This window comes from Hyperolius riggenbachi, chromosome 2, assembly GCF_040937935.1.
Source record: "Hyperolius riggenbachi isolate aHypRig1 chromosome 2, aHypRig1.pri, whole genome shotgun sequence".
Taxonomy (NCBI): Eukaryota; Metazoa; Chordata; class Amphibia; order Anura; family Hyperoliidae; genus Hyperolius; species Hyperolius riggenbachi.
In genome coordinates this window covers 451,723,348-451,749,659 of record NC_090647.1, presented here as the reverse complement: position 1 = coordinate 451,749,659, position 26,312 = coordinate 451,723,348, and the positions used below count along the sequence as shown (strand labels likewise).

The window sequence follows — 26,312 nt, the reverse complement described above, 5'->3', positions numbered from 1 at the left end:
AAATAAAATGATTAAAAACAGTTTAAAAGTAGAGAAGGTAAAGGTGAACTTTGGGGATGCCACTACCGTGGAACACAAATGTGAATATAATTATTGACGTGAAGTGATAAGAATATGGAGGCTGCATTATTTATTTCCTTTTAAACAATACTAGTTGCCTAGCAGCCCTACTGATCTATTTGGCTGTAGTAATGTCTGAATCACACCAGAAACAAGCGTGCAGCTAATTCTGTCAGATCTGACAATGATGTCAGAAACACCTGATCTGCTGAATACTTGTTCAGCATCTAAGGCTAAACGTATTAGAGGCAGAGGATCAGCAGGACAGCCAGACAACTGGTATTGCTTAAAAGGAAATAAATATGGCAGCCTCCATATCACTCTCGCTTCAGTTGTCCTTTAATCTCTGTGTCACAAATTGACTACACTTTATTGGCTCTTGGTTTCCTCCCACATTTGCCTCCCCCTTTTTCCCTTCATAATAAATATGTACAGTACATTCTTGCTAGTGGTGCTCAGCAGAGCTCGAATATTCGAGTAGCTCGAATATTCGAGCTCTTTTCCAGCTATTCGAGCTCGGTATTCGAGCTCCGAATAGCTGTAGCTATTCGAATGGGCTATTCGAGAACACTCGAATAGCCCATTCACTATTCGAGCTATTCGAGCAAACCGGCGCTATTCGAGCTCGGTACCGAGCTCGAATAGCGTCATAGCCCAGATTGATGTGCTTAGAGCCAATCAGAGGGCTCCCAGGCCCTCTGACGGCAGCCAATCACAGAGGGGGACCCTGGCCAGCCCCTACCCTATAAATAGCGGCCGCCATGTTCGGGTTTTCCATGCTTGCCTGAGACTTGTACAGAGAGAGATCTGCTCCTTTGTGCTTTGGCTTAGCAAGTGCTCTATTGTGTTCATTTACCTAGCGTTTTTGCTCACCTACACCTGCCATATACACCTGTATTGTTGTTATTTAGATAGACATTGTATTTTAGTTAGTAGCTTGTGTGTTACATTAGAGACAGGCAGCTGCTGCAAGCTTACAGGTTTAGGCCTCAGGGGGGCCTTGCCTCTGTGGGCAGCTGTCCTCTGTTTATTTCTCTCATCATCTATACCAGTATTTCTGCTGTCCTTTACTAATAGTATTGTAGTTATACTGTACTAGGAGTAGGACACTCACTGACTGTCACTGTTTATAGGCTACTAGCTAGCTCCTGCGTGTGTGCACTCACTCACTGTCTGTGTGTACACACACTCTATTTCCTTCTGATTACTGATTGATTATTGTTAGTTGTACTTACTTACTACTTACTCTTACTGTACCCGTAGGGACACTCACTGTCACTGTTCATATAGGCTACTAGCTCCTGCGTGTGCGCACTCACTGTCTGAGTGTACACACACAACACACACTCTATTTCCTTCTGATCGCTGATTGATTATTGTAATTAGTTAGTTCTACTTACTGTTACTACTTACTCTTACTGTACTAGGAGTCTAGGACACTCAGTCACTGTGTTCATAGGCTACTAGCTCCTGCGTGCGTGCACTCACTGTCTGAGTGTACACACACCACCCACACTCCATTTCCTTCTGATCGCTGATTGATTATTGTTATTAGTTAGTTCTACTTACTGTTACTACTTACTTACTCTTACTGTACTAGGAGTCTAGGACACTCAGTCACTGTGTCCATAGGCTACTAGCTCCTGCGTGCGTGCACTCACTGTCTGAGTGTACACACACCACCCACACTCCATTTCCTTCTGATCGCTGATTGATTATTGTTATTAGTTAGTTCTACTACTTACTGTTACTACTTACTGTACTAGGAGTCTAGGACACTCAGTCACTGTGTCCATAGGCTACTAGCTCCTGCGTGCGTGCACTCACTGTCTGAGTGTACACACACCACCCACACTCCATTTCCTTCTGATCGCTGATTGATTATTGTTATTAGTTAGTTCTACTACTTACTGTTACTACTTACTTACTCTTACTGTACTAGGAGTCTAGGACACCCAGTCACTGTGTCCATAGGCTACTAGCTCCTGCGTGCGTGCACTCACTGTCTGAGTGTACACACACCACCCACACTCCATTTCCTTCTGATCGCTGATTGATTATTGTTATTAGTTAGTTCTACTTACTGTTACTACTTACTTACTCTTACTGTACTAGGAGTCTAGGACACTCAGTCACTGTGTCCATAGGCTACTAGCTCCTGCGTGCGTGCACTCACTGTCTGAGTGTACACACACCACCCACACTCCATTTCCTTCTGATCGCTGATTGATTATTGTTATTAGTTAGTTCTACTACTTACTGTTACTACTTACTGTACTAGGAGTCTAGGACACTCAGTCACTGTGTCCATAGGCTACTAGCTCCTGCGTGCGTGCACTCACTGTCTGAGTGTACACACACCACCCACACTCCATTTCCTTCTGATCGCTGATTGATTATTGTTATTAGTTAGTTCTACTACTTACTGTTACTACTTACTTACTCTTACTGTACTAGGAGTCTAGGACACCCAGTCACTGTGTCCATAGGCTACTAGCTCCTGCGTGCGTGCACTCACTGTCTGAGTGTACACACACCACCCACACTCCATTTCCTTCTGATCGCTGATTGATTATTGTTATTAGTTAGTTCTACTTACTGTTACTACTTACTTACTCTTACTGTACTAGGAGTCTAGGACACTCAGTCACTGTGTCCATAGGCTACTAGCTCCTGCGTGCGTGCACTCACTGTCTGAGTGTACACACACACCACCCACACTCCATTTCCTTCTGATCGCTGATTGATTATTGTTATTAGTTAGTTCTACTTACTGTTACTACTTACTTACTCTTACCGTACTAGGAGTCTAGGACACTCAGTCACTGTGTCCATAGGCTACTAGCTCCTGCGTGCGTGCACTCACTGTCTGAGTGTACACACACTAAATTTACTTGTGATTACTACTACTGATTATTGTAACTGCTAGTTGTACTTCCTGACTGTTAATACTTACTTACTGTACTAGGGGACACTCACTCAGTCACCTCACCAACCAACCCACTCCATTAAAGTACCCCACTTTTCACCCGCCCTTTTACAAAACTTTTGTCTATACGCCCAAAACATTGAAGATGTCTGGAAGTGGCAGCCAGCGCGGTTTGGGCAAGGGGAAGGGCAGCAAGGGAATCAGGAAGAGAGGGAGCAGCATTGTGGCAAGCCGCGGCCGCGGGCGCGCCACCATGCACAGTTCCGCAGCAGCAGCAGCAGCGTCAGTGGCTAACATTCCTCCCATAGCCACTGGCCGTGGACGCCTTGGGCGCCGCCCAGGAGGAGCATCTGCAACTCACGCTGCAGAGACACAGCAGCAGCAGCGTGTAGCACCTGCTCCCATTTTCCTCCAGCCGGGTCGGAAACGTCCCATTGAGGAAAAGGATGCAGACACTGTGGTGCAACTCATGACGGAGGATGAGCAGCCCGCCATCAGCTCTGCATCCGAGGCCTCCACCCTCACCACCACCACCCCTGTTCGCAGCAGCCGCCCAGCAGGGCCTGGGGAGGAGGCCAGTTCACCGTCAGTCGCCGACCTGTCACTCAGCACTCTTTTGACCCCAGGCATGATGAGTCAATTGAATGCTGTTGTTGGCGATTTGGAGGAGGAGATGCTGATGGGCACTTTGGGGGAGGAGGGATTGGACAGCAAGACTGTGGCGACAGTCAAGCGTCCCATCCATGCATCAGCAGAGGAGTTTGGGGGGTCATCATCAGAGCAGGACATGTTTCAGGAGGGGCATGATGATGATGACCCGGTGACAGACAGAGACTGGGTGCCAACACATCCAGAGGATGTCGTCCTCAGCAGCTCTGAGGAGGAGGAGGAGGATGCGGTTGTGGGCCTTGCAAGGAGGCGCATCATTGCAAGCATTGGCAGCGTCCCACAGCCTGCTGGTGTCTCAGGCTCAGCAGCAGCAGCAGCAGCATCAGCCAGTACCACCACCAGCCGCACCCAAGACCCCCCCCCCCCCCCAACCACCACAGGGAAACAGGCAGCAGCGCTTCCATGCCGTAGGGGGATGTTTTTGTCACCAATCTGGCGGTTTTTCACCATGCCCACAGTGTACAGCAAGTACGCCACTTGCAACCACTGTCAGCGGAAGTTGAGCAGAGGTGCAGACCCCTTGAAGTTCAGCACCAGCTCGCTGATCAACCACCTTTCTGCGAAACACTTCCACCAGCATGAGGAGTTCCAGAGGCTGAAGGCATCTGGTGCTGGCAGTGGCACCAATCCCATCACTGCACAGCCTTCAGCAGCAGCAGCAGCAACAGCAGCCACCCGCCCTCCTGCTCCTCCAGCAGCACCAGCAGGAGTGCGGAAACGCCCTGCTCCTCCCCCCTCTGCAACTCCTGCCGCCGACACTGAGGCCTGTTCTGGCAGCCAGTCCTCAGTGGCCTCCTCTGCTCCGTCTGCTGATTCCCGTGCCAGCAAAAAGGCACGCCAGAGCCTTTTGAGCGAGTCCTTCCAGGGGGTGGTTAGGGCTCTGCCTCCCAGCAGCCGTCGCGTGCGGCAGCTGAACGGCTTGCTGGCACGGGCCATGTGCTCCCAACTCCTGCCGTACACGCTCGTGCAGGAGGGGAGCGACATGCGGGCGCTGCTTGCTTGTGCAGCCCCAGACTGGCAGCTCCCCAGCAGACACTTCTTCGCCCGCAAGGCCATTCCTGCACTGCACCGCTTTGTGATGGCCAATGTGGAGCGAGGGCTGGAGCACGCGGTTGGTGAAAGGGTCCACGTCACCATGGACTCCTGGAGCAGCCGCTTCGGGACAGGCCGCTACCTGTCCTTCACTGTCCACTGGGTCAGCTTGGTGGAAGGGGGTGAGGATGGGAGAGCAGCAGCGGGCACAGCAGCAGCAGCAACACAGTGGGTGGTGCCACCCCGCAGGGTCAGGGGAACTGCAGCGGGTTCCTCCGATCCTCTGCCATCCTCCGCCACACCTGGCCAAACCCCCCGCCTCAGCAGCAGTGTGAAGGCCCGCCACTGCCAAGCGCTGCTGCACTTGGTCAGCCTTGGCAAGACCAAGCTGACGGCAGCCCACGTGTTGGCCAAACTCCAGGAGCAGGAGCGGATTTGGCTGACCCCCAGAGGCCTCAGAGTCGGAGAGGTGGTGTCCGACAATGGGGCCAATCTGGTTGCTGCCATAGACAGGGGAAACCTGACCCACATCCCCTGTCTTGCCCACGTGCTGAACCTGGTGGTGCAGAAGTTCCTGCGCACCTACCAGGGGATGGACGAGCTGCTGGAAACGGCAAGGAACGTTGTGCGTCACTTCCGGCGCTCGGCTGCAGCCTGTGCGAGCCTGGAAGACGTGCAAAAGGAGCTGGATCTGCCACGCCATCGGCTGATCATTGACGTTCCGACTCGCTGGAACTCCACCCTGGCGATGTTGGAGCGTCTGGTTGAACAGAAGCACGCTGTCAACCACTACCTTGCCCTGGCCACTGTTTCCGCAGCTCAGAGAAGGGACAAGACCAGCAACATCCCGTCCATCGTCCCCGATGATGACTGGAGGCACATGCAGCAGGTGTGCTTAGTGCTGGCTCCCTTCCTGCAGGCCACAAACATGGTGAGCAGGGACCATGCTATGGTCTGCGAGTGGGTGCCCCTGGTTTCTCTGCTGAACAGGGCACTCGATGCTTTGCTGGCACAGGGAGCGGCAGCCTTGGACCAGCAGGAGCGGCAAGCAGCTGCACAGTCCACCTCTGAGGGGGAGGAGGAGGAGGACTTGGTGGAGGTCCCTGACCTGGCTGCTGATGAGGGGGATCAGCGCAGTGCAGCTGAGTTGGTGCGGGGGTGGAGAGAGGATGAGGCAGCAGAGGAGGAGGATGAGGAGGACAGCACTGACGTCGATGTGCCAGCAGACGTGGCCCGCCTCTTCCCAATGGCAGCGCACATGCTGACGTGCCTGCGCAGGGACCCCAGGGTGATCCAGATGAAGCAGAGGGAGGACATCTGGATCAGCATGATGTTGGACCCACGCCTCAAGGGGAAGTTGAGCCAGTTCCTGCCGCCTGCAGGAGGAGACCCAGCGCAACAAATAAGGAGCTTGCAGCAGGCCCTTGTTGAGCGCTTGGAGGAAGCCTTCCCCCAGCCTTCCACCCCCACTGTCCAGCAGCCAGCACAGAGGCAGCAGCAGGTGCCTGCATCCAGCAGCAGCAAGCGCCCCACAGACCTGCTGTCTCTCAGCCACGAGCTCTACAGGACTGTAGAGGCTCCGGCAGCAGTGACTAGAGAGGAGATGCATGCAGCAGCATCCTCCTCCGGTCACAGCCAGCGCCTGACCCGCATGGTGGCTGACTACATGGGGTCCTACAGCGGGCTTGACAGCGATGCCCCTGTTGATCCCATGGAGTATTGGGTCAAGCGCATGGAGATCTGGAGCGAGCTGGCGCAGTACGCCCTGGAAGTGCTGTCCTGCCCCCCTTCCAGCGTGCTGTCCGAGCGCTGCTTCAGTGCAGCTGGTGGCGTGGTCACCGAGAAACGCTCACGTCTGTCTCACAAGTCTGTGGACAGACTGACGTTTCTCAAGATGAACCAGGCGTGGGTGGAAGGCGAGTTCCTGGCCCCTGTTGTCGGCGAGAGGGGGACATGAACTGGCTGCCGGAACTTAGTACCATCGTTAATGTGCCTTACCACCCTTTACCACCTCCTGGCTCCTGCTCACTAAGCCAGCCTGGTTCACTTTGACTATTACGTCGCCTGCAGCCACACATTTCACACCTACAGTGGGCTGCTGCTGTGTACTGCCCTTCTGCTGTCTGTCTGTGTTTCCCACTGCCAGGGTACACAGAATTACCGTCTGCTGCCACTCTGCCACCAGCTATTACGTCACAACAATAGCTGCTCACACTGCTCCTCCATTCCTCCTGCTGCTGCTGTCTGTCTGTGTTTCCCACTGCCAGGGTACACAGAATTACCTTCTGCTGCCACTCTGCCACCAGCTATTACGTCAAAACAATAGCTATATTGGTTGTAAAACCAAAACCAAAAAAAACCAATAAAAAAAAAAAAAGGTTTAATTTTTCTGAGGTGCCCGGGTTGAAAACTGTGTTGTCCCAGTTGTGTATTGGACACAATGTGGGCTGCACGACCGCTGTCTGGGACCTCCTGTTGTGTTTATTTACAGCCCTGGTATCACCGCTAGGTACCAGGGCTATTATGTCACGCTGCCTACCTGCTGCCACACTCACACTGCTCCTCCATTCCTCCTGCTGCTGCTGTCTGTCTGTGTTTCCCACTGCCAGGGTACACAGAATTACCGTCTGCTGCCACTCTGCCACCAGCTATTACGTCACAACAATAGCTGCTCACACTGCTCCTCCATTCCTCCTGCTGCTGCTGTCTGTCTGTGTTTCCCACTGCCAGGGTACACAGAATTACCTTCTGCTGCCACTCTGCCACCAGCTATTACGTCAAAACAATAGCTATATTGGTTGTAAAACCAAAACCAAAAAAAACCAATAAAAAAAAAAAAAGGTTTAATTTTTCTGAGGTGCCCGGGTTGAAAACTGTGTTGTCCCAGTTGTGTATTGGACACAATGTGGGCTGCACGACCGCTGTCTGGGACCTCCTGTTGTGTTTATTTACAGCCCTGGTATCACCGCTAGGTACCAGGGCTATTATGTCACGGCGAGCTGCCTGCCTCATTGACTGCCTGCTGCCACACACTCATCCTCCTCCTCCTGCTGCTGAATTTACCTCCTGCTGTCTTTGTGTTTCCACTGCCAGGGAGCACATACAATGGCGCTTCCAACATGCGTGCGCCCACCAGCTATTTGTTACGCTCAAAAATAGCTGCATTTCTTTAAAAAAAAATTTGAAAAGAGAAATACGTGAAGAAGAAGAAGAAGACGATATTGAAAAAGAAGGAGAAGGAGAAGATGAAGAAGAAGATGAAGAAGAAGATGAAGAAGAAGAAGATGAAGATGAAGAAGATGAAGATGAAGAAGAAGAAGAAGATGAAGAAGAAGAAGATGAAGAAGAAGATGAAGAAGATGAAGATGAAGAAGAAGAAGAAGATGATGAAGAAGATGAAGAAGAAGAAGAAGAAGATGAAGAAGAAGAAGATGAAGAAGAAGAAGATGAAGAAGAAGATGAAGAAGATGAAGAAGAAGATGAAGAAGATGAAGATGAAGAAGAAGAAGAAGATGATGAAGAAGATGAAGAAGAAGAAGAAGAAGATGAAGAAGATGAAGAAGAAGAAGAAGAAGATGAAGAAGAAGAAGAAGAAGATGAAGAAGATGAAGAAGATGAAGAAGATGAAGAAGAAGATGAAGATGAAGAAGATGAAGATGAAGAAGATGAAGATGAAGAAGATGAAGAAGATGAAGAAGAAGAAGAAGATGAAGAAGAAGAAGAAGAAGATGAAGAAGAAGATGAAGAAGATGAAGATGAAGAAGAAGAAGAAGATGATGAAGAAGAAGAAGAAGAAGAAGAAGAAGATCTAGAAGAAGATTAAGAAAGATAAAGAAGAAGAAGAACAAGTATATACAGTAACACTACACTACTGAACCAAATTAAGGACACAACTTCTCTTTCCACATTTTTTTTTAAAGGAACATCCCCACATAATCACTTGCTGTTGTTACTTGGAAAAAAAGATGTTTCTTGCATCATTCACCCTCAAAACAAGTGTTGGAAGCTATTTTGGGCCAATTCGAATAGTCAGCTCGAATAGTGAGCTCGAATACCGACTCGAATAGTGAGCTCGAAGTCCGAGGTCGAATCGAATAGTAAAAAATATTCGACTCGAATATTCGACTGACCTCGAATAATTTACTATTCGAATTCGACCAAATTCGAATTTTTAAAAGGGGTATTTGAGCACCACTGATTCTTGCTCTAACCTGAGCTGTTTCATTAGTACAGAAACATGTATACCTCAGTAAGACTCATGGAGGAATGTCAAAGGGAATAACAGGGTAGGTTCAAAGAAAGGAATTGTAGGAAGCTTTACAACCTCTTAAAATACACCTGTTCTGAAAAAAAAAAACCTTTGACCTCCAGATTGTTATTAGTCTTATGTAATATTGAATAGCTAATTAGGATTTATGGTCACTGCCTGTGTACTCTCTTGTCTTGATGCCTCCTGTCTACCAGATAAGAAGCCAGTTCTGTTTTGGGTAGAGCAAGTTAATGTGTGAGGAAACTAGAATGGCTGAAAACCAACACTGGTAGAGCATACAAACTCCATATAGATAGTGTCCTGGTCCAGATGTGAGCCTGGTGCCCTGTAGTGCTGTAGACTGGCTACTGTGCTGGCTGCTACATCTCTGTGCCACCCTTACACCCAGGGCCGGATTTACATCACATGAGCCTATAGGCATAGATGCCCTGGCATCCTAGACTTCACTCTCCATGAACCTACAAAACCCCACCGCAAATGTGCTGGCTGTCCCAGCTGTCACTCTACCCTTATTTCTCTGGCCCAGCATAGGTAGCGACAAGTGTCCCTTAGTATTACGTAGCCACAGCTATCCTTGGTATAATGTAGCTAGAGAAACTCAATATTAAGTAGCTAGAGGGGCTCCTGACTGAAGGGAGATCTGGTCAGTGGAGTGCTGAGAACCGTGTGAGTAACTTCTCATTTACACTCCACTTGGGACATCTTGCATAGTGACGGAGGCATTCGTGGAGGGGAGTGAGCCGCCTTTCCATCATCAGGCGCTTGTAGGCACATGCCTACAGTGCCCTATGGTAAACACTTACACCACTGTTCCTCTGCTGATATGTCCAAGAAGATGGCAGTTCCCATATTGGCAAAAAAAAAGGGCAGTAACAGCATAATCAGCATGTCTGTAAAGTTAAGATGCAGATATACAGTATGTTGCATGTGTAGTTGCATATATACAGTGGTTTGCAAAAGTATTCGGCCCCCTTGAAGTTTTCCACATTTTGTCACATTACTGCCACAAACATGAATCAATTTTATTGGAATTCCACGTGAAAGACCAATACAAAGTGGTGTATATGTGAGAAGTGGAACGAAAATCATACATGATTCCAAACATTAAAAAAAAATAACTGCAAAGTGGAGTCAATACTTTGTAGAACCACCTTTTGCTGCAATTGCAGCTGCCAGTCTTTTAGGGTATGTCTCTACCAGCTTTGCACATCTAGAGACTGAAATCCTTGCCCATTCTTCTTTGCAAAACAGCTCCAGCTCAGTCAGATTAGATGGACAGCATTTGTGAACAGCAGTTTTCAGATCTTGCCACAGGTTCTTGATTGGATTTAGATCTGGACTTTTACTGGGCCATTCTAACACATGGATACGTTCTGTTTTAAACCATTCCATTGTTGCCCTGGCTTTATGTTTAGGGTCGTTGTCCTGCTGGAAGGTGAACCTCCGCCCCAGTCTCAAGTCTTTTGCAGACTCCAAGAAGTTTTCTTCCAAGATTGTCCTGTATTTGGCTCCATCCATCTTCTAATCAACTCTGACCAGCTTCCCTGTCCCTGCTGAAGAGAAGCACCCCAGAGCATGATGCTGCCACCACCATATTTGACAGTGGGGATGGTGTGTTCAGAGTGATGTGCAGTGTTAGTTTTCCTCCACACATAGCGTTTTGCATTTTGGCTAAAAAGTTCCATTTTGTTCTCATCTGACCAGAGCACCTTCTTCCACATGTTTGCTGTGTCCCCATATGGCTTGTGGCAAACTGCAAATGGGACTTCTTATGCTTTTCTGTTAACAATAGCTTTTTACTTGCCACTCTTCCATAAAGGCCAACTTTGTGCGGTGCACGACTAATAGTTGTCCTATGGACAGATTCCCCCACCTGAGCTGTAGATCTCTGCAGCTCGTCTAGAGTTACCATAGGCCTCTTGACTGCATTTCTGATCAGCGCTCTCCTTGTTCGGCCTGTGAGTTTAGGTGGACGGCCTTGTCTTGGTAGGTTTACAGTTGTGCCATACTCCTTCCATTTCTGAATGATCGCTTGAACAGTGCTCCGTGGGATGTTCAAGGCTTTGGAAATATTTTTGTAGCCTAAGCCTGCTTTAAATTTCTAAATAACTTTATCCCTGACCTGTCTGGTGTGTTCTTTGGACTTCATGGTGTTGTTGCTCCCAATATTCTCTTAGACAACCTTGGAGGTCGTCACAGAGCAGCTGTACTTTTACTGACATTAGATTACACACAGGTGCACTCTATTTGGTCATTAGCACTCATCAGGCAATTTCTATGGTCAACTGACTGCACTCAGACCAAAGGGGGCTGAATAATTACGCACACCCCACTTTGCAGTTATTGATTTGTAAAAAATGTTTGGAATCATGTATGATTTTCGTTCCACTTCTCACGTGTACACCACTTTGTATTGGTCTTTCACGTTGAATTCCAATAAAATTTATTCATGTTTGTGGCAGTAATGTGACAAAATGTGGAAAAGGGGGCCGAATACTTTTGCAAACCACTGTATGATATTAATGCGGATACCAGTCTGTTCCTTCTGCAAATTGCAAACATTTTTCTTTTTGCGCTTGCTATGCCGTTTCTGGTGTATACTCTGATTTTATGCTTTCCAAATATTGGATCACATTAGTGGGAACAGAATACTGTTGTTTAGATAGTGATAAAGTACTTGCAAAATACATGCACTCTAAACAATGAATTAAAAGGCTTGCAGTGGCAATAGGCCCCAAAGTTCTATGTTTATGTCTCCAAATGATGTTCCTCAACTCTTGTTGTTTATTCTTCTACCTATGTTTCTGAACTCTGCCTCCCTTGTCTCTCAGGTGCAAGCGCTTCAAGAGGAAAGGAAAATCTCTCTGGCCTCTAACTTTGAGCTTGCTCAGAAGAACTTGTCTCTTCGCCCACGTTTGGAAACTGGGAAAGCCAACCTGGCGATTAAGTACCAGCTGTTACGTGAAACGTGTGCATCTTGTCGTGGGAAACTACGAAAAATACGTAAGTTGTGTCCTCAAAATCCACTTTTCTGCTATATTACTGATCATACAGAGGTAACTATTCAAGTGTCCTACTGAGCACCTCACATCTTGGTGTCTAATTATCCTTCTTTCTTTCTTTTTAATTTAATTTGCAAAATTATAACAAGAATTTGTAACAACCATCACATATAATAAGAATTGTTGCTAAGGTCCTTAAAAGATGTTCCGAAACTACATTTTCCAATGTATCAATAATGGAAAGTATGCTTTCTTTCTATTGTTTTCTGTATATATTTATTTCCTTGGTAATGCAATATGTACGGTTTACCAAAATGAGAGAGCCAGCACAAGGGAGGTAGCAATAGTTAGGTCTTGACGCCAACGTTTGGCGATTTTGCTCGCAATTATTTTTAGCGCCTCCCGCCGCTTACCTGCGCGTTGCAATTTTTTGTAAAGCGCTTTTCTAAGCGCTTTTGCAGAGCGATTTGTTTTTTTCACTTTCTGACGCAAGTCAGGAAGTGAACTCTTTGACCTGGAAAAGAATAAATACAATTGGCCTGATTCACAAAGCGGTGCTAATAGTTAGCACGCTGGTGAAAAGCCATTTATCACGCCTAAACTCAGTTTAGGCATGATAAGTTTAGGTGTGATAAGTTTAGGCATGATAAATTTAGGTGTGATAAGTTTTCAGGCGTGATAAGTTTAAGCACCAACTGGGTTAGCACCGCAGTGCACAGCTGATGAAAAGTTTTGTGCTAGCAAAGTCTGGTGCACTTTGCATAGAGTTTAATGGCGCTGCTTTGCGTGCGGGACTTTGCGCGCGATCTAAACGTATCTAAACTTATCATGCCTAAACTGAGTTTAGGCATGATAAAATGGTTATCACGCCTAAAGTCTTTAACTGGGTTATCACCGCTTTGTGAATCGAGCCCTATGTATTTATTCTTAAAAGTGCTGGGGAAATTGCTATACAAAGCGCATTTTCAAGCGTTTTGCGATTTCCCTAAACCTTCCATTATTGGCAAATTGCCCCCAAAATGGTACAGGCAGCGCTTTGGTGAGCGGATCGGAATCGAACCGCTCAGATGTTAACACTCTCATAGGGAATCATTGCAAAAGCGCTTTTAGGGCGATTCGCTGGCACTTAAAAAATCCATAAAGCACCCTTAGTATGAACAAGCCCTTATAAAAGCCTTAGCTGCTGGTATGCCCCCCCCCCCCCCCCCAGGATCACTCTGTATTATGTCATGCCTCCCTATTATAGAATGACAGCCATTATACTCTATCCATCAGCAGGGAGGCTTGGCTTAAAGAGAACCCGAGGTGGGTTTGAATAATGTTATCTGCATACAGAGGCTGGATCTGCCTATACAGCCCAGCCTCTGTTGCTATCCCAAACCCCACTAAGGTCCTCCTGCACTCTGCAATCCCTCATAAATCACAGCCGTGTTGTGAGGCTGTGTTTACATCTGTAGTGTCAGTCTCAGCTGCTCCCCCGCCTCCTGCATAGCTCCGGTCCCTGCCCCCCTCCCTTCCCTCCAATCAGCAGGGAGGGAAGGGAAGCAGGCGGGGACTGGAGTTCTGCAGGAGGCGGGGAGAGCAGCAGACTGACACTATAGAGATAAACACAGCCAGCTCTGACAAGCTGTTTGTCAGCAGTGTGGCTGTGATTTATGAGGGATTGCAGAGTGCAGGGGGGCCTTAGGGGGGTTTGGGATAGCAACAGAGGCTGGGCTGTATAGGCAGATCCAGCCTCTGTATGCAGATAATATTCTTCAAACCCACCTTGGGTTCTCTTTAAGATGACAGGATGATTACTCTCCTCCCTGCTTCCCGCATGGCCCATGTCACTTAAGGGAACCAAGCACCATTTTTTCCCTACAATTTCTCCTGGTTTCTAGTAGCTATAGGAGCTGCCATGTTTCTCCCTCCACTTCTAGCTGCCCTTATTTATCTGTGACTTCTCTAAACTCTTTAACCAGCTGAGCGGTCTGGACGAGCTCAGCTCGTCCAACACCGCCAGCGGCTGCCGCTCAGGCCCTGCTGGGCCGATTTTGATGAAATAAAAAGCAGCACACGCAGCCGGCACTTTGCCAGCCGCGTGTGCTGCCTGATCGCCGCCGCTCTGCGGCGATTCGCCGCGAGCAGCGGCGAAAGAGGGCCCCCCTAGCCGCCTGAGCCCTGCGCAGCCGGAACAAAAAGTTCCGGCCAGCGCTAAGGGCTGGATCGGAGGCGGCTGACGTCACGACGTCGGCTGACGTCGATGACGTCACTCCGCTCGTCGCTATGGCGACGATATAAGCAAAACAAGGAAGGCCGCTCATTGCGGCCTTCCTTGTTTATTCTGGGCGCCGGAGGCGATCGGAAGATCGCCTCCGGAGCGCCCTCTAGTGGGCTTTCATGCAGCCAACTTTCAGTTGGCTGCATGAAATAGTTTTTTTTTTATTTAAAAAAAACCCTCCCGCAGCCACCCTGGCGATTTAATCAGAACGCCAGGGTGGTTAAAGCACAGTGTAATATCTCCCAACAACCCACCCCCCAGCCCACTCATGAAAGCTTTTCTTTGCTCACTGCTAATGTGGGCAATAAAATAATTACATCAGTCCTTATGTGCCTGAAATGTCTGCGGTCGAGCAGGCCCTGCCGTTCGTAGAAGTAGGGTAATAAAAGTCTCTGCTATACTTCTACATGAAAAAGAATAGGTAAGATGGAAGTTTTTCTTATTAAAGAGCCACATTGTTAGCATGCATTTTTTAAGTGCCATTGGGATGCCCTGTGTGCTAAAACTGGTGCTTGGTTCCCTTTAAAGGACCACTATCGCGAAAAAAGTAGGCAGTTAAAATCTGACAGAACCGACAGGTTTTGGGCCAGTCCATCTCTTCATGGGGGATTCTCAGGGTTTTTTTTGTTTTCAACAGCATTTCCTGAACAGCAGTTTAACTGCCAAAATAGTAAGATACCAGCCAGCCTCCCCACTTACTTGCACACTATTTTGTTGGTTAGATTTTGCAACTGATGTTCAGGAAATGCTGTTGAAAACAAAGAAAACCCAGAGAATCCATCATGAAGAGATGGACTGGCCCAATACCTGTCGGTTCTGTCAGATTTTAACTGCCTATTTTTTGTGATAGTAGGCCATTAAAGGGAACCTGAACTGAGTAAAATTATTTAAAATAAATTTTAAATTGCTATCCGGATATCTCCCAGTAAACCTGTGCGGGGAGGTCAATCTTACCTGTCTGACGTCTTCTTTGGTCCGTCCCTCGGTGCCTCCCACGATGCGCTCCACGCGCGTCACGTGATTACAAACACTTCCTCCTTCAACCCAGAAGGAGGAAGTGTTTGTAATCACGTGGCCGCCGCTTGGACCGCATCGTGGGAGGCGCTGAGGGACAGAGCAAAGAAGACATCAGACAGGTAAGATTGACCCCCCAGCCCGCACAGGTTTACTGGGAGATATCCGGATAGAACTATCCGGATGTCTCCCGGTTCCGGATTTGAGCAGCTCTATGGCTAAAGGTATTAGAGGCAGAGGATCAACAGGACATCCAGGCAACTTGTATTGTTTAACCACTTGCCGACCGCCCACAGCCGATGGGCGGCGGCAAAGTGGACCCTGAAAGGACCGCAATACGCCATTCGGCGGCGGCTCCTTTGGGCGTGTCGGGGCAGTGATCGCGTCACTGGTGACGCTCGCTGCCCCTGGCAACAGGCTCCGCCCACCCACGACATCATCCTGCCAGCCGTTCCTAAGCGCCGGCGGGATGTTAACCGCTCGATCGCCGCATGCAAAGTGTATAATACACTTTGTAATGTATACAAAGTGTATTATACAGGCTGCCTCCTGCCCTGGTGGTCCCAGTGATCGAGGGACCACCAGGGCAGGCTGCAGCCCTCTATGTCTGCACCCAAACACACTGATCTGCCCCCCCTGTCCCCTGATCGCCCACAGCACCCCTCAGACCCCCCCTGAACACCCCCCAGACCCCTGTTTGCACCCAATCACCCCCCCTAATCACCCATCAGTCACTCCCTGTCACTATCTGTCAACGCTATTTTTTTAATTAGGTCCTAATCTGCCCCCTGGGGGATCCTGATCACCCCCCTACCCCTTAGATCCTCCCCAGACCCCCCCCCCCTGTGTACTGTATACATCTATCCTCCCCTATAATCACCCAATGGTCACCTGTCAATCACACATCAATCACTCCCTGTCAATATCTGTCAGCGCTGTTTTATAGATTAGGTCCCTAACTGCCCTCTGGGGGCTCCTGATCACCCTAGTACCCTCAGATCCACCCCAGACCCCCCCCCCCCCCCGTGTACTGTATACATCTATTCTCACCTGTCAATCACCCATCAATCATCCTGTCACCACCTTTCACTGCCACCCATCAGATCAGACCCTAACCTGCCTCTTGCGGGCATCTGATCACCCCCACACCATCAGATCGCCCGCAGACCCACCGTCATATCACCACCAAAGTGCATTGTTTACATCTGTTCTTCCCTCTAATCACCCCCTAATTATCCATCAATCACTCCCTGTCAATATCTGTCAGTGCTATTTTATAGATAAGGTCCCTAACTGCCCTCTGGGGGCTCCTGATCACCCCCCCCTACCCTCAGATCCACCCAGACCCCCCCCCCCCCCCTACCCGTGTACTGTATACATCTATTCTCCCCTGTCAATCACCCATCAATCATCCCGTCACCACCTTTCACTGCCACCCATCTGATCAGACCCTAACTTGCCTCTTGCAGGCATCTGATCACCCCCACACCATCAGATCGCCTGCAGACGCATCGTCAGATCACCACCAAAGTGCATTGTTTACATCTGTTCTTCCCTCCAATCACCCTCTAATTACCCATCAATCACTCCCTGTCAATATCTGTCAGCGCTATTTTATAGATTAAGTCCCTAACTGCCCTCTGGGGGCTCCTGATCACCCCCCTACCCTCAGATCCACCCCAGACCCCCCCCTGTGTACTGTATACATCTGTTCTCACCTGTCAATCACCCATCAATCATCCCGTCACCACCTTTCACTGCCACCAATCCGATCAGACCCTAACCTGCCTCTTGCGGGCATCTGATCTCCCCCACACCATCAGATGGCCTGCAGACGCATCGTCAGATCACCACCAAAGTGCATTGTTTACATCTGTTCTTCCCTCTAATCACCCATCAATCACCCCCTGTCACTGCTACCCATCAGATCAGACCCCAATCTGCCCTTTGCGGGCACCCAATCAACCGCCCACACCCTCAGATAGCCCCCCAGACCCCCTCTGTTCAACTCGGCAGTGCATTGCTTGCATATATTCTCCCATGCAATCATCTACTGATCACCTATCAATCACCTATCAATCACCCCGTCACCCCCTGTCACTGCTACCCATCAGATCAGACCCTAATCTGCCCTTTGCGGGCAACCAATCACCCGCCCACACCCCCAGATAGCCCCCCAGACCCCCTCTGATCAACTCGCCAGTGCATTGCTTGCATATATTCCCCCCCTCTAATCACACCTTGAGACACCCATCACCCCCCCCCCCCCCCTAGCACTCCTATCGATCAGATCAGGCCCTAATCTGCCCCATTTTAGAAAGAAGACACCCCAAGGTATTCTGTTAGGTGTATGATGAGTTCATAGAAGATTTTATTTTTTGTCACAAGTTAGTGTAAAATGACACTTTGTAAAAGAAAAATAATAAAAATCAATTTCCAGTAACGAAAATAAAATCTTCTATGAACTCACCATACTCCTAACAGAATACCTTGGGGTGTCTTCTTTCTAAAATGGGGTCACTTGTGGGGTTCCTATACTGCCCTAGCATTTTAGGGGCCCTAAACCGTTAGTAGCCTAGAAACCAAATGCCTCAAAATGACCTGTGAATAGGATGTTGGGCCCCGTAGCGCACCTAAGCTGCAAAAAAGTGTCACAGATGTGGTATCGCTGTACTCAGGAGAAGTAGTATAATGTGTTTTGGAGTGTATTTTTTCACATACCCATGATGGGTGGGAGAAATATCTCTGTAAATGGACAATTGTGTGTAAAAAAAATCAGAAAATTGTAATTTACAGAGATATTTTTCCCACCCAGCATGGGTATAAGTAAAAATACACCACAAAACACATTATTCTACTTCTCCGGAGTATGGCGATATCACATGTGTGACACTTTTTTGCAGCCTAGGTGCGCTAAGGGGCCCAAAGTCCAATGAGTACCTTTAGGATTTCACAGGTCATTTTGAAGCATTTGGTTTCTAGACTATTTAGGGCCCCTAAAATGCCAGGGCAGTATAGGAACCCCACAAATGACCCCATTTTAGAAAGAAGACACCCCAAGGTATTCCGTTAGGAGTATGGTGAGCTCATAGAAGATTTTATTTTTTGTCACAAGTTAGCGGAAAATGACACTTTGTGAAAAAAAACAGTAAAAATCTATTTCCGCTAACTTGTGAAAAAAAAAAAAAATCTTCTATGAACTCACCATACTCCTAAGAAAATACCTTGGGGTGTCTTCTTTCTAAAATGGGGTCATTTGTGGGGTTCCCATACTTCCCTGGCATTTTAGGGGCCCTAAAGCGTGAGGAGTAGTCTAGAAACCAAATGCCTCAAAATGACCTGTGAAATCCTAAAGGTGCTCATAGGACGTTGGGCCCCTTATCGCACCTAGGCTACAAAAAAGTGTTACACATGTGGTATCGCCGTACTCTGGAGAAGTAGTATAATGTGTTTTGGGGTGTATTTTTACACATGCCCATGCTGGGTGGGAGAAATCTCTCTGTAAATGGACAATTGTGTGTAAAAAAAAATCAAAAAAATCTCATTTACAGAGATATTTCTCCCACCCAGCATGGGTATGTGTAAAAATACACCCCAAAACACATTATACTACTTCTCCTGAGTACGGCGATACCACATGTGTGACCCCTTTTTGCAGCCTAGGTGCGCTAAGGGGCCCAACGTCCTATGAGCACCTTTAGGCTTTACAGGGGTGCTTACAATTTCGCACCCCCCAAAATGCCAGGACAGTAAACACACCCCACAAATGACCCCATTTTGGAAAGTAGACACCCCAAGGTATTCAGAGAGGAGCATCGTGAGTCTGTCGCAGATTTCTTTTTTTTTTGTCACAAGTTAGCAAAAATGGAAACTTTTTTTTGTTTGTTTTATTTTTGTTTCAAAGTGTCATTTTCCACTAACTTGTGACTAAAAAAATAAAATCTTCTGTGAACTCACCATGCCTCTCAGTGAATACTTTGGGATGTCTTCTTTCCAAAATGGGGTCATTTGGGGGGTATTTATACTATCCTGGAGTTCTAGCACCTCATGAAACCTGACAGGTGGTCAGAAAAGTCAGAGATGCAGAAAATTCACTTTTTGCACCATAGTTTGTAAACGCTATAATTTTTACCCAAACCAATAAATATACACTTATTGGATTTTTTTTTATCAAAGACATGTAGCAGAATAAATTTGGACAACAGTGTATATAGAAATTTTACTTTATTTGAAAAATGTCAGCACAGAAAGTTAAAAAATCATTTTTTTTTAAAAATTCATGTCTTTTTTGATGAATATAATAACTAAAAATCACAGCAGCAATCAAATAGCACCAAAAGAAAGCTGTATTAGTGGCAAGAAAAGGAGGGAAAATTCATTTAGATGGTAGGTTGTATGACCGAGCAATAAACCGTGAAAGCTGCAGTGGTCTGAATGGAAAAAAAGGCTCTGGTCCTTAAAGCGGACCCAAATTAAAAATACAAGATTTCAGAAATGAAATCTATTTTCTAAATTATAATAATAAATAGCAGCCTTTTTTCAGCTGCATGATGACAAATATAAAATATTTTACATTTATTGGAGGAAACCCTCCCTTCATTTCAAATTACCGGCATTTTTCCGGCAAACTGGTGGAGTAGGTGGTGTCTGGCAATGGAGGAATTGCTAATGGCTGCCATGATCATAGGTTTGAAGGAGTGTTTATTTATCTTTGTATGTGTCAGAGTGGTGCAACTAAATATTTTGAATTAAAAAAATGTTTGGTTTGGGTCCACTTTAAAGAGAATCTGTATTGTTAAAATCGCACAAAAGTAAACATACCAGTGCGTTAGGGGACATCTCCTATTACCCTCTGTCACAATTTCGCCGCTCCCCGCCGCATTAAAAGTGGTTAAAAACAGTTTTAAAAAGTTTGTTTATAAACAAACAAAATGGCCACCAAAACAGGAAGTAGGTTGATGTACAGTATGTCCACACATAGAAAATACATCCATACACAAGCAGGCTGTATACAGCATTCCTTTTGAATCTCAAGAGATCATTTGTGTGTTTCTTTCCCCCCTGAGGGGGGAGTGCATAGCAGAACCACAACACTGAAGAACTTGGCAGCCTTCCAGACACAGGCTGACAAGTCTGACAAGGGAAAGATACATTGATTTATTACAGAGACTGTGATAGTACAAAGTGCTGCAGTAAGCCAGAACACATTAGAATAGCTTTTGGAACTTGTAGGATGATAAAAAACAGGATGCAATTTTTGTTACGGAGTCTCTTTAAGGGGTAGAAAGACTGTGGTCCTCAAGTGGTTAAAAGGAAATAAATGTAGCAGCCTCCATATATCCCTCTCCTTACACTTGTCCTTTAAAGAGAACCTTAAGCCGGAATCAAATTTAAAAATGATATACTTACCCAAGAAGAGGGAAGATGCTGGATCCTTGTTCTCCTCCACATCACCATCTCTGCCTGGAACCCTCTGAAAGATTATGTCCCTGCTCTGCGTTGTGTTTGAGCACACATGTGCTGCACACAGGTGAGTATAGGCACAGCCGTATTCACGCAGGCGCTGTACACACTCGTACGTGAAGAGGAGCGCGGCCACGATAGCATATCTGACAAGCTCTTGTTGGATATGTTCTGGAGATCCGTGTGCTGCAATGGTGGGGACCAAAAGGATGGGGAAGACTCCACAGGATTCAAAGTCCAGTATGCTCTACTAATACGCATGCAGTCCTTGTCACACGAATCACCATTAGACCTAACAGTTCACTAGGACTGTGTGAAATTACTGTAGTATGATAGAGCTATGCTGGCTTGTTAAAGGGAACCTGAAGTGAGAAGCACATGGTGGCTTCCTTCCATAAACAAAACCAGCTTTCTGGCAGTTCTGATGATCTTTCTGGCATCAGTGATGTTTGAATCATATACAATAAACAAGCATGTGGCAGGACGTCTGCTCTGCATGCTTGTTCAGTGTCTATGGCTAAAAGTATAATGTCTGGTACGCACAATGCAATTTCCTGACAGATTGACAGTCGAATTGATTATTTCGAACAGGTCCGATCTGATTTCTGATCATTTTTCTGATCGATTTTGTATAGAATTGATCAAAAATTGATTAAAAGAAAATCGGCAATTAGATTGGCCCTATCAGAAATTATTGATTCGGCCGTCGATCTAAAGGGAAATTGTATCATGTGTACCAGGCATAGGAGCCAGAGGAACAGCAGGGCAGCCAGGCAATCTGCATTGTTTAAAAGGAAATAAGTGTGTCAACCACCAAATCCCTCTCACTTCAGGTTCATTCCCTTTAAGTCTTGTTCTGTGCCATTTGTTCAACCATGCTCAATGATTTCCTTGAATTTGTAAAGGTGACAGGTACCCTTATGGAACTTAACATAACGTTTCGGAGTGGATAACCATTACAGATCTGTTGAAGTTGAACAGTGGTTAGACTTGTACATATAAAAGACTGTACATATATCCTATTCATGTGGTCCTTCACAATCGTTACTCCGTTGTTATGGCTACATTGTGGGAAATGAGTGCTGTGCAACTAAGCTATGTGAGGGTCTGTAAGACCTGAAGATCCTCCAGCTTATGTGAAAAAAACAGGAGAGAACAGGGAGCCCCTTATAGTTTAGTATGTCAATGAATTGTAAGGATGACATAATAATTAAAGGACCACTACAGCAAAAAAAACTAAGCAGTTAAAATCCTAGCAAATGCCGTTCAGGAAATGCTTTTGAAAAACAAAGAAAACCCTGAGAATCCCCACTATTAATACTTTGTGTGTGTGTGTCTTCTGTATCTATCAGTTATACTTTGTGTGTGTGTGTCTTCTGTATCTATCAGTTATACTTTGTGTGTGTGTGTGTCTTCTGTATCTATCAGTTATACTTTGTGTGTGTGTGTGTCTTCTGTATCTATCAGTTATACTATGTGTGTGTGTGTCTTCTGTATCTATCAGTTATACTTTGTGTGTGTGTGTGTCTTCTGTATCTATCAGTTATACTTTGTGTGTGTGTGTCTTCTGTATCTATCAGTTATACTTTGTGTGTGTGTGTGTCTTCTGTATCTATCAGTTATACTTTGTGTGTGTGTGTCTTCTGTATCTATCAGTTATACTTTGTGTGTGTGTGTCTTCTGTATCTATTAGTTATACTTTGTGTGTGTGTGTGTGTCTTCTGTATCTATCAGTTATACTTTGTGTGTGTGTGTGTCTTCTGTATCTATCAGTTATACTTTGTGTGTGTGTGTGTCTTCTGTATCTATCAGTTATACTTTGTGTGTGTGTGTATTCTGTATCTATCAGTTATACTATGTGTGTGTGTGTCTTCTGTATCTATCAGTTATACTTTGTGTGTGTGTGTCTTCTGTATCTATCAGTTATACTTTGTGTGTATGTGTCTTCTGTATCTATCAGTTATACTTTGTGTGTGTGTGTCTTCTGTATCTATCAGTTATACTTTGTGTGCAGATCGCAGCGCTGTACTTAACCGCCGCCTAACAGTCTCCGCTCGGAGACTGAAGGCGGGGCGGAGCTCCGCCCCCCAAGCAGGAGATGCATGTGCAGCCTGTGCGCGATCTCCTGCAGTAGCCGGCTCCAGGACCTGACGCCAATTGGCGTTAGGCAGTCATGGGGCTGCCGCCGCGTTCACGCCCTTTGGCGTGACGCGGTTGTTAGGTAGTTAAGAAGTGCTTAATAGCAGTTCTACAGTGCAGCAGTGCAGGCTAGACATATGTGAAGCTGTTCTGTGCTTAAAGAGAATCTGTATTGTTAAAATCGCACAAAAGTAAACATACCAGTGCATTAGGGGACATCTCCTATTACCCTCTGTCACAATTTCGCAGCTCCTCGCCGCATTAAAAGTGGTTAAAAACAGTTTTAAGAAGTTTGTTTATAAACAAACAAAATGGCCACCAAAACAGGAAGTAGGTTGATGTACTGTATGTCCACACATAGAAAATACAACCATACACAAGCAGGCTGTACACAGCCTTCCTTTTGTATCTCAAGAGATCATTGTGTGTTTCTTTCTCCCTGCAGTTCTCATGCACTGAAGTTTCAGGCTGCTCGTTTCTTCCTGCAAACAGCTTTGCCCTTGTCTGTAATTCTTCAGTATGTGAAAGCCCAGCCAGCTCAGAGGACGATTTATCCAGCTTGTAAAAGATAAGAGAGAAGAGATAAGCTGCTCTAATCTAAATAATACACAGGCAGTGTGCAGAGAGGGGCCTGGAGGGGGGAGATTCATCACAGAACCACAACACTGAAGAACTTGGCAGCCTTCCAGACACAGGCTGACAAGTCTGACAAGGGAAAGATACATTGATTTATTACAGAGACTGTGATAGCAGAAAGTGCTGCAGTAAGCCAGAACACATTAGAATAGCTTTTGGAACTTGTAGGATGATAAAAAACAGGATGCAATTTTTGTTACGGAGTCTCTTTAAACCTTCCAGTGTTGGGCATTAATGCATTACAGCAGATGTATCCGTTACCTAAGCAATGGCAATTCCCCTCACACACTGTATTGTCTGAGAGACCTTCCTAACTCCTATTTTACAACAGTTTTAGAAAGAAACGGCACTATCTATTTATTTCTTAAAGGGAAGGTCCGAGCACTTGAAAAATAAAAAATCCACTTACCTTGGGCTTCCTCCAGCCCCCTGCATCCGTCCTGTGCCCTCGCTGCTGCTCTGGTGGCTCCAGGTCACCTCCAGTGGAGACGCTAACCTCACCAGGTCGGCCTCCGGGTCAGCTTCTCCTGCGCTCCAGCATGCGGCTCACTGGTCGTGTTCACGTCATCCAGACTGTACTGCGCAGGCACAGAAATGCTGCACCTGACCAGTACAGTCCGGATGATGTCAGTGCAACTCTGAGAGCCGCTTGCGCAGGCGCAGTGGACATCCTGCGCCGGAGGGGACCCCGGGCCACCGGCGTTGAGCGGAGCTGCAGCGAGGGCACAGGATGGCTGGCAGGGGCTGGAGGAAGCCCCAGGTAAGTGGATTTTTTTATTTTAATAGAACTCGGATGTGTCCTTTAAGATGTCGGAGACAGTTCTGCACGGATTTTCTAAAAGCTTACCAATATTTTGTCTCAGACACGCTTGATAAATGCCCCCAAAAGTTAACAAATTTTAGCTCTGGCATACTTCAATTCAATGGCCTCGATTCATAAACAGCAGTGCGATAAAAAAATCTTGTCGGGAAAATACCGCACTCGGTATTTTCCCGGTCTGTGTGCTAATTCATAAAGATTTCCCCAGCTGCCCTTGGAGGTCGGTAAATTACCGCAGCCCATTGAGCGGTAGAGTAGAGCAGTGTCTCGATTCTCTCTTTGCCCTGCAGAAATGAATCACATAGCTGGCTCTCTCCACTGATGACTCAGACAGATGAGTCACACAGTCTTTCCCTGCCTGCTGAAATGATTCACACAGAGGGCTCTCTGGCTCTCTCCACTGATGACTCAAACAGACTTCGGATCTCTGCACTTTGGCATTCATCAGAGCTGTCAGAGCTGTCGGTAACGTGTTAAGACCTCACTAGAGGTGTCGGTAACTACCGCCAGGCTTACCGCTTGTTGAAGGCTTTATGAATTGACATTTGCTGACAATTTACTGACATGTGTTGTCGGTAACTGCAGCCAAGTCGGTAATTTAGCTCCCTGGTCGGTAATGTCAGCTTTTCATGCGGTAACAGCCTTTATGAATTGACATTTTGCTAAGTGGTCGGTAAAGTCTGCTGTTTTCAGCATTACCGCATGAGGTAATGCTTTATGAATCGAGGCCAATGTGTAATGTAGAAGAGGCCATGAAACAGTAAAAACTTAAAAAGTAGATTAAAACATAAAATTGAACCATGGGATGACTAAAAAAGTCATTTTTAGATGGAGAAGGATAAATGCAATTGTTTATTTCATTAGTTAATTTTCACCTCGGATGACCTTTAAGGCCTAGCCTATGTATGCCTTACTCACCAGTTTCTGCTCACTATAGGATAAAAACTTGCTGCTTTAAGCTTTGGAGTAGATACCTGTCAGACAGGGAGCCATGGTCAGGGCCAGGCCGAGGCAGAGGCGAGAGGCAGGGGGCGCATAACTCACTCAGCTATCATTCCGCTATTGTGTTTAAAGCAGAGGGAAATAAGAAAAGGGGATACTGTACGTGGCAATGACTGCAAGCCAGATAACTATATTATTAAGCTGTTGGTGGGTTTGGGGGCCCTGGGGCGCCTCTTAGTCTAATAGCAATCAGTGTGTGACGGCTGGGGTGGGAGGGATGGAGGGGCGCACTTTGGTGTCTCAGCCTTGGGTGCTGGAGGACCTTGTCCTGGCTCTGGCCAGGCTTATATGGTACGGTAAATAGGGAATTAGGATCATTTCAGAAATGGATCGTTAGAATGCGCATACCGCAAGCACAGCCCCCTCTGCCCACATGCATTTGGTAAAGCAGAAAACAGTTGATTTTACTAAGTATTTTGTAAAATGTCAATTCACTAAGGGTGTTACTACATGGTAAACTGAAATTACTGACTAGTGAGGTAAATTACTAACTAGTGAGGTAAATACCTCCTCAATAAATGTCAATTCACAAGGATAAGAGCATTAGATAAAGTGAGATGTTGGGTATTTATCCCCCAGCCTGGAGCTGTCGGTATCTAATAAACAGCCATTCGGTGAGCTTATAGAAGGAAGAAAACAGAGCAGAGAAAAGGAGAAAACTAAATAAATCATTCAGGAAAATAAGAAAGTTAATAATAAATACATATTTTCCTTGTTTCATAATACTATTATGTAGTAATTAAAATTAGTTAATAAGATACTAATGGTTTTGAACTGATACAAATGTAATGTTAATTTTATGCACCTTGGACTTGTCAGTATAAATAAAAACAAAATGCTGTCTGTATTACATCTTTCAACCATATTCCATGCACTGCGATAATCCATCCAATACCAAATGTAATACTGCATGATTCCTTAAAATTCCAAATTAAATACTGCATAATGCCTTTAAATTCCGAATTAAAGGACAACTGAAGAAAGAGGGATATGGAGGCTGCCATATTTATTTC

At 46.4% G+C, this 26,312-nt stretch overlaps 1 protein-coding gene across 1 annotated transcript in view; it reads left to right on the top strand.

Annotated features, from left to right (window-relative positions):
• The window catches only part of VPS37D (VPS37D subunit of ESCRT-I), a 117,008-nt gene that overhangs the window by 18,915 nt on the left and 71,781 nt on the right, over window positions 1-26,312 (top strand). Inside the window, exon 2 of the mRNA XM_068266354.1 lies at window positions 11,792-11,963. Within this exon, the coding sequence (XP_068122455.1) occupies window positions 11,792-11,963 (172 nt within the window). The remainder of the gene's footprint in view (window positions 1-11,791; window positions 11,964-26,312) is intronic.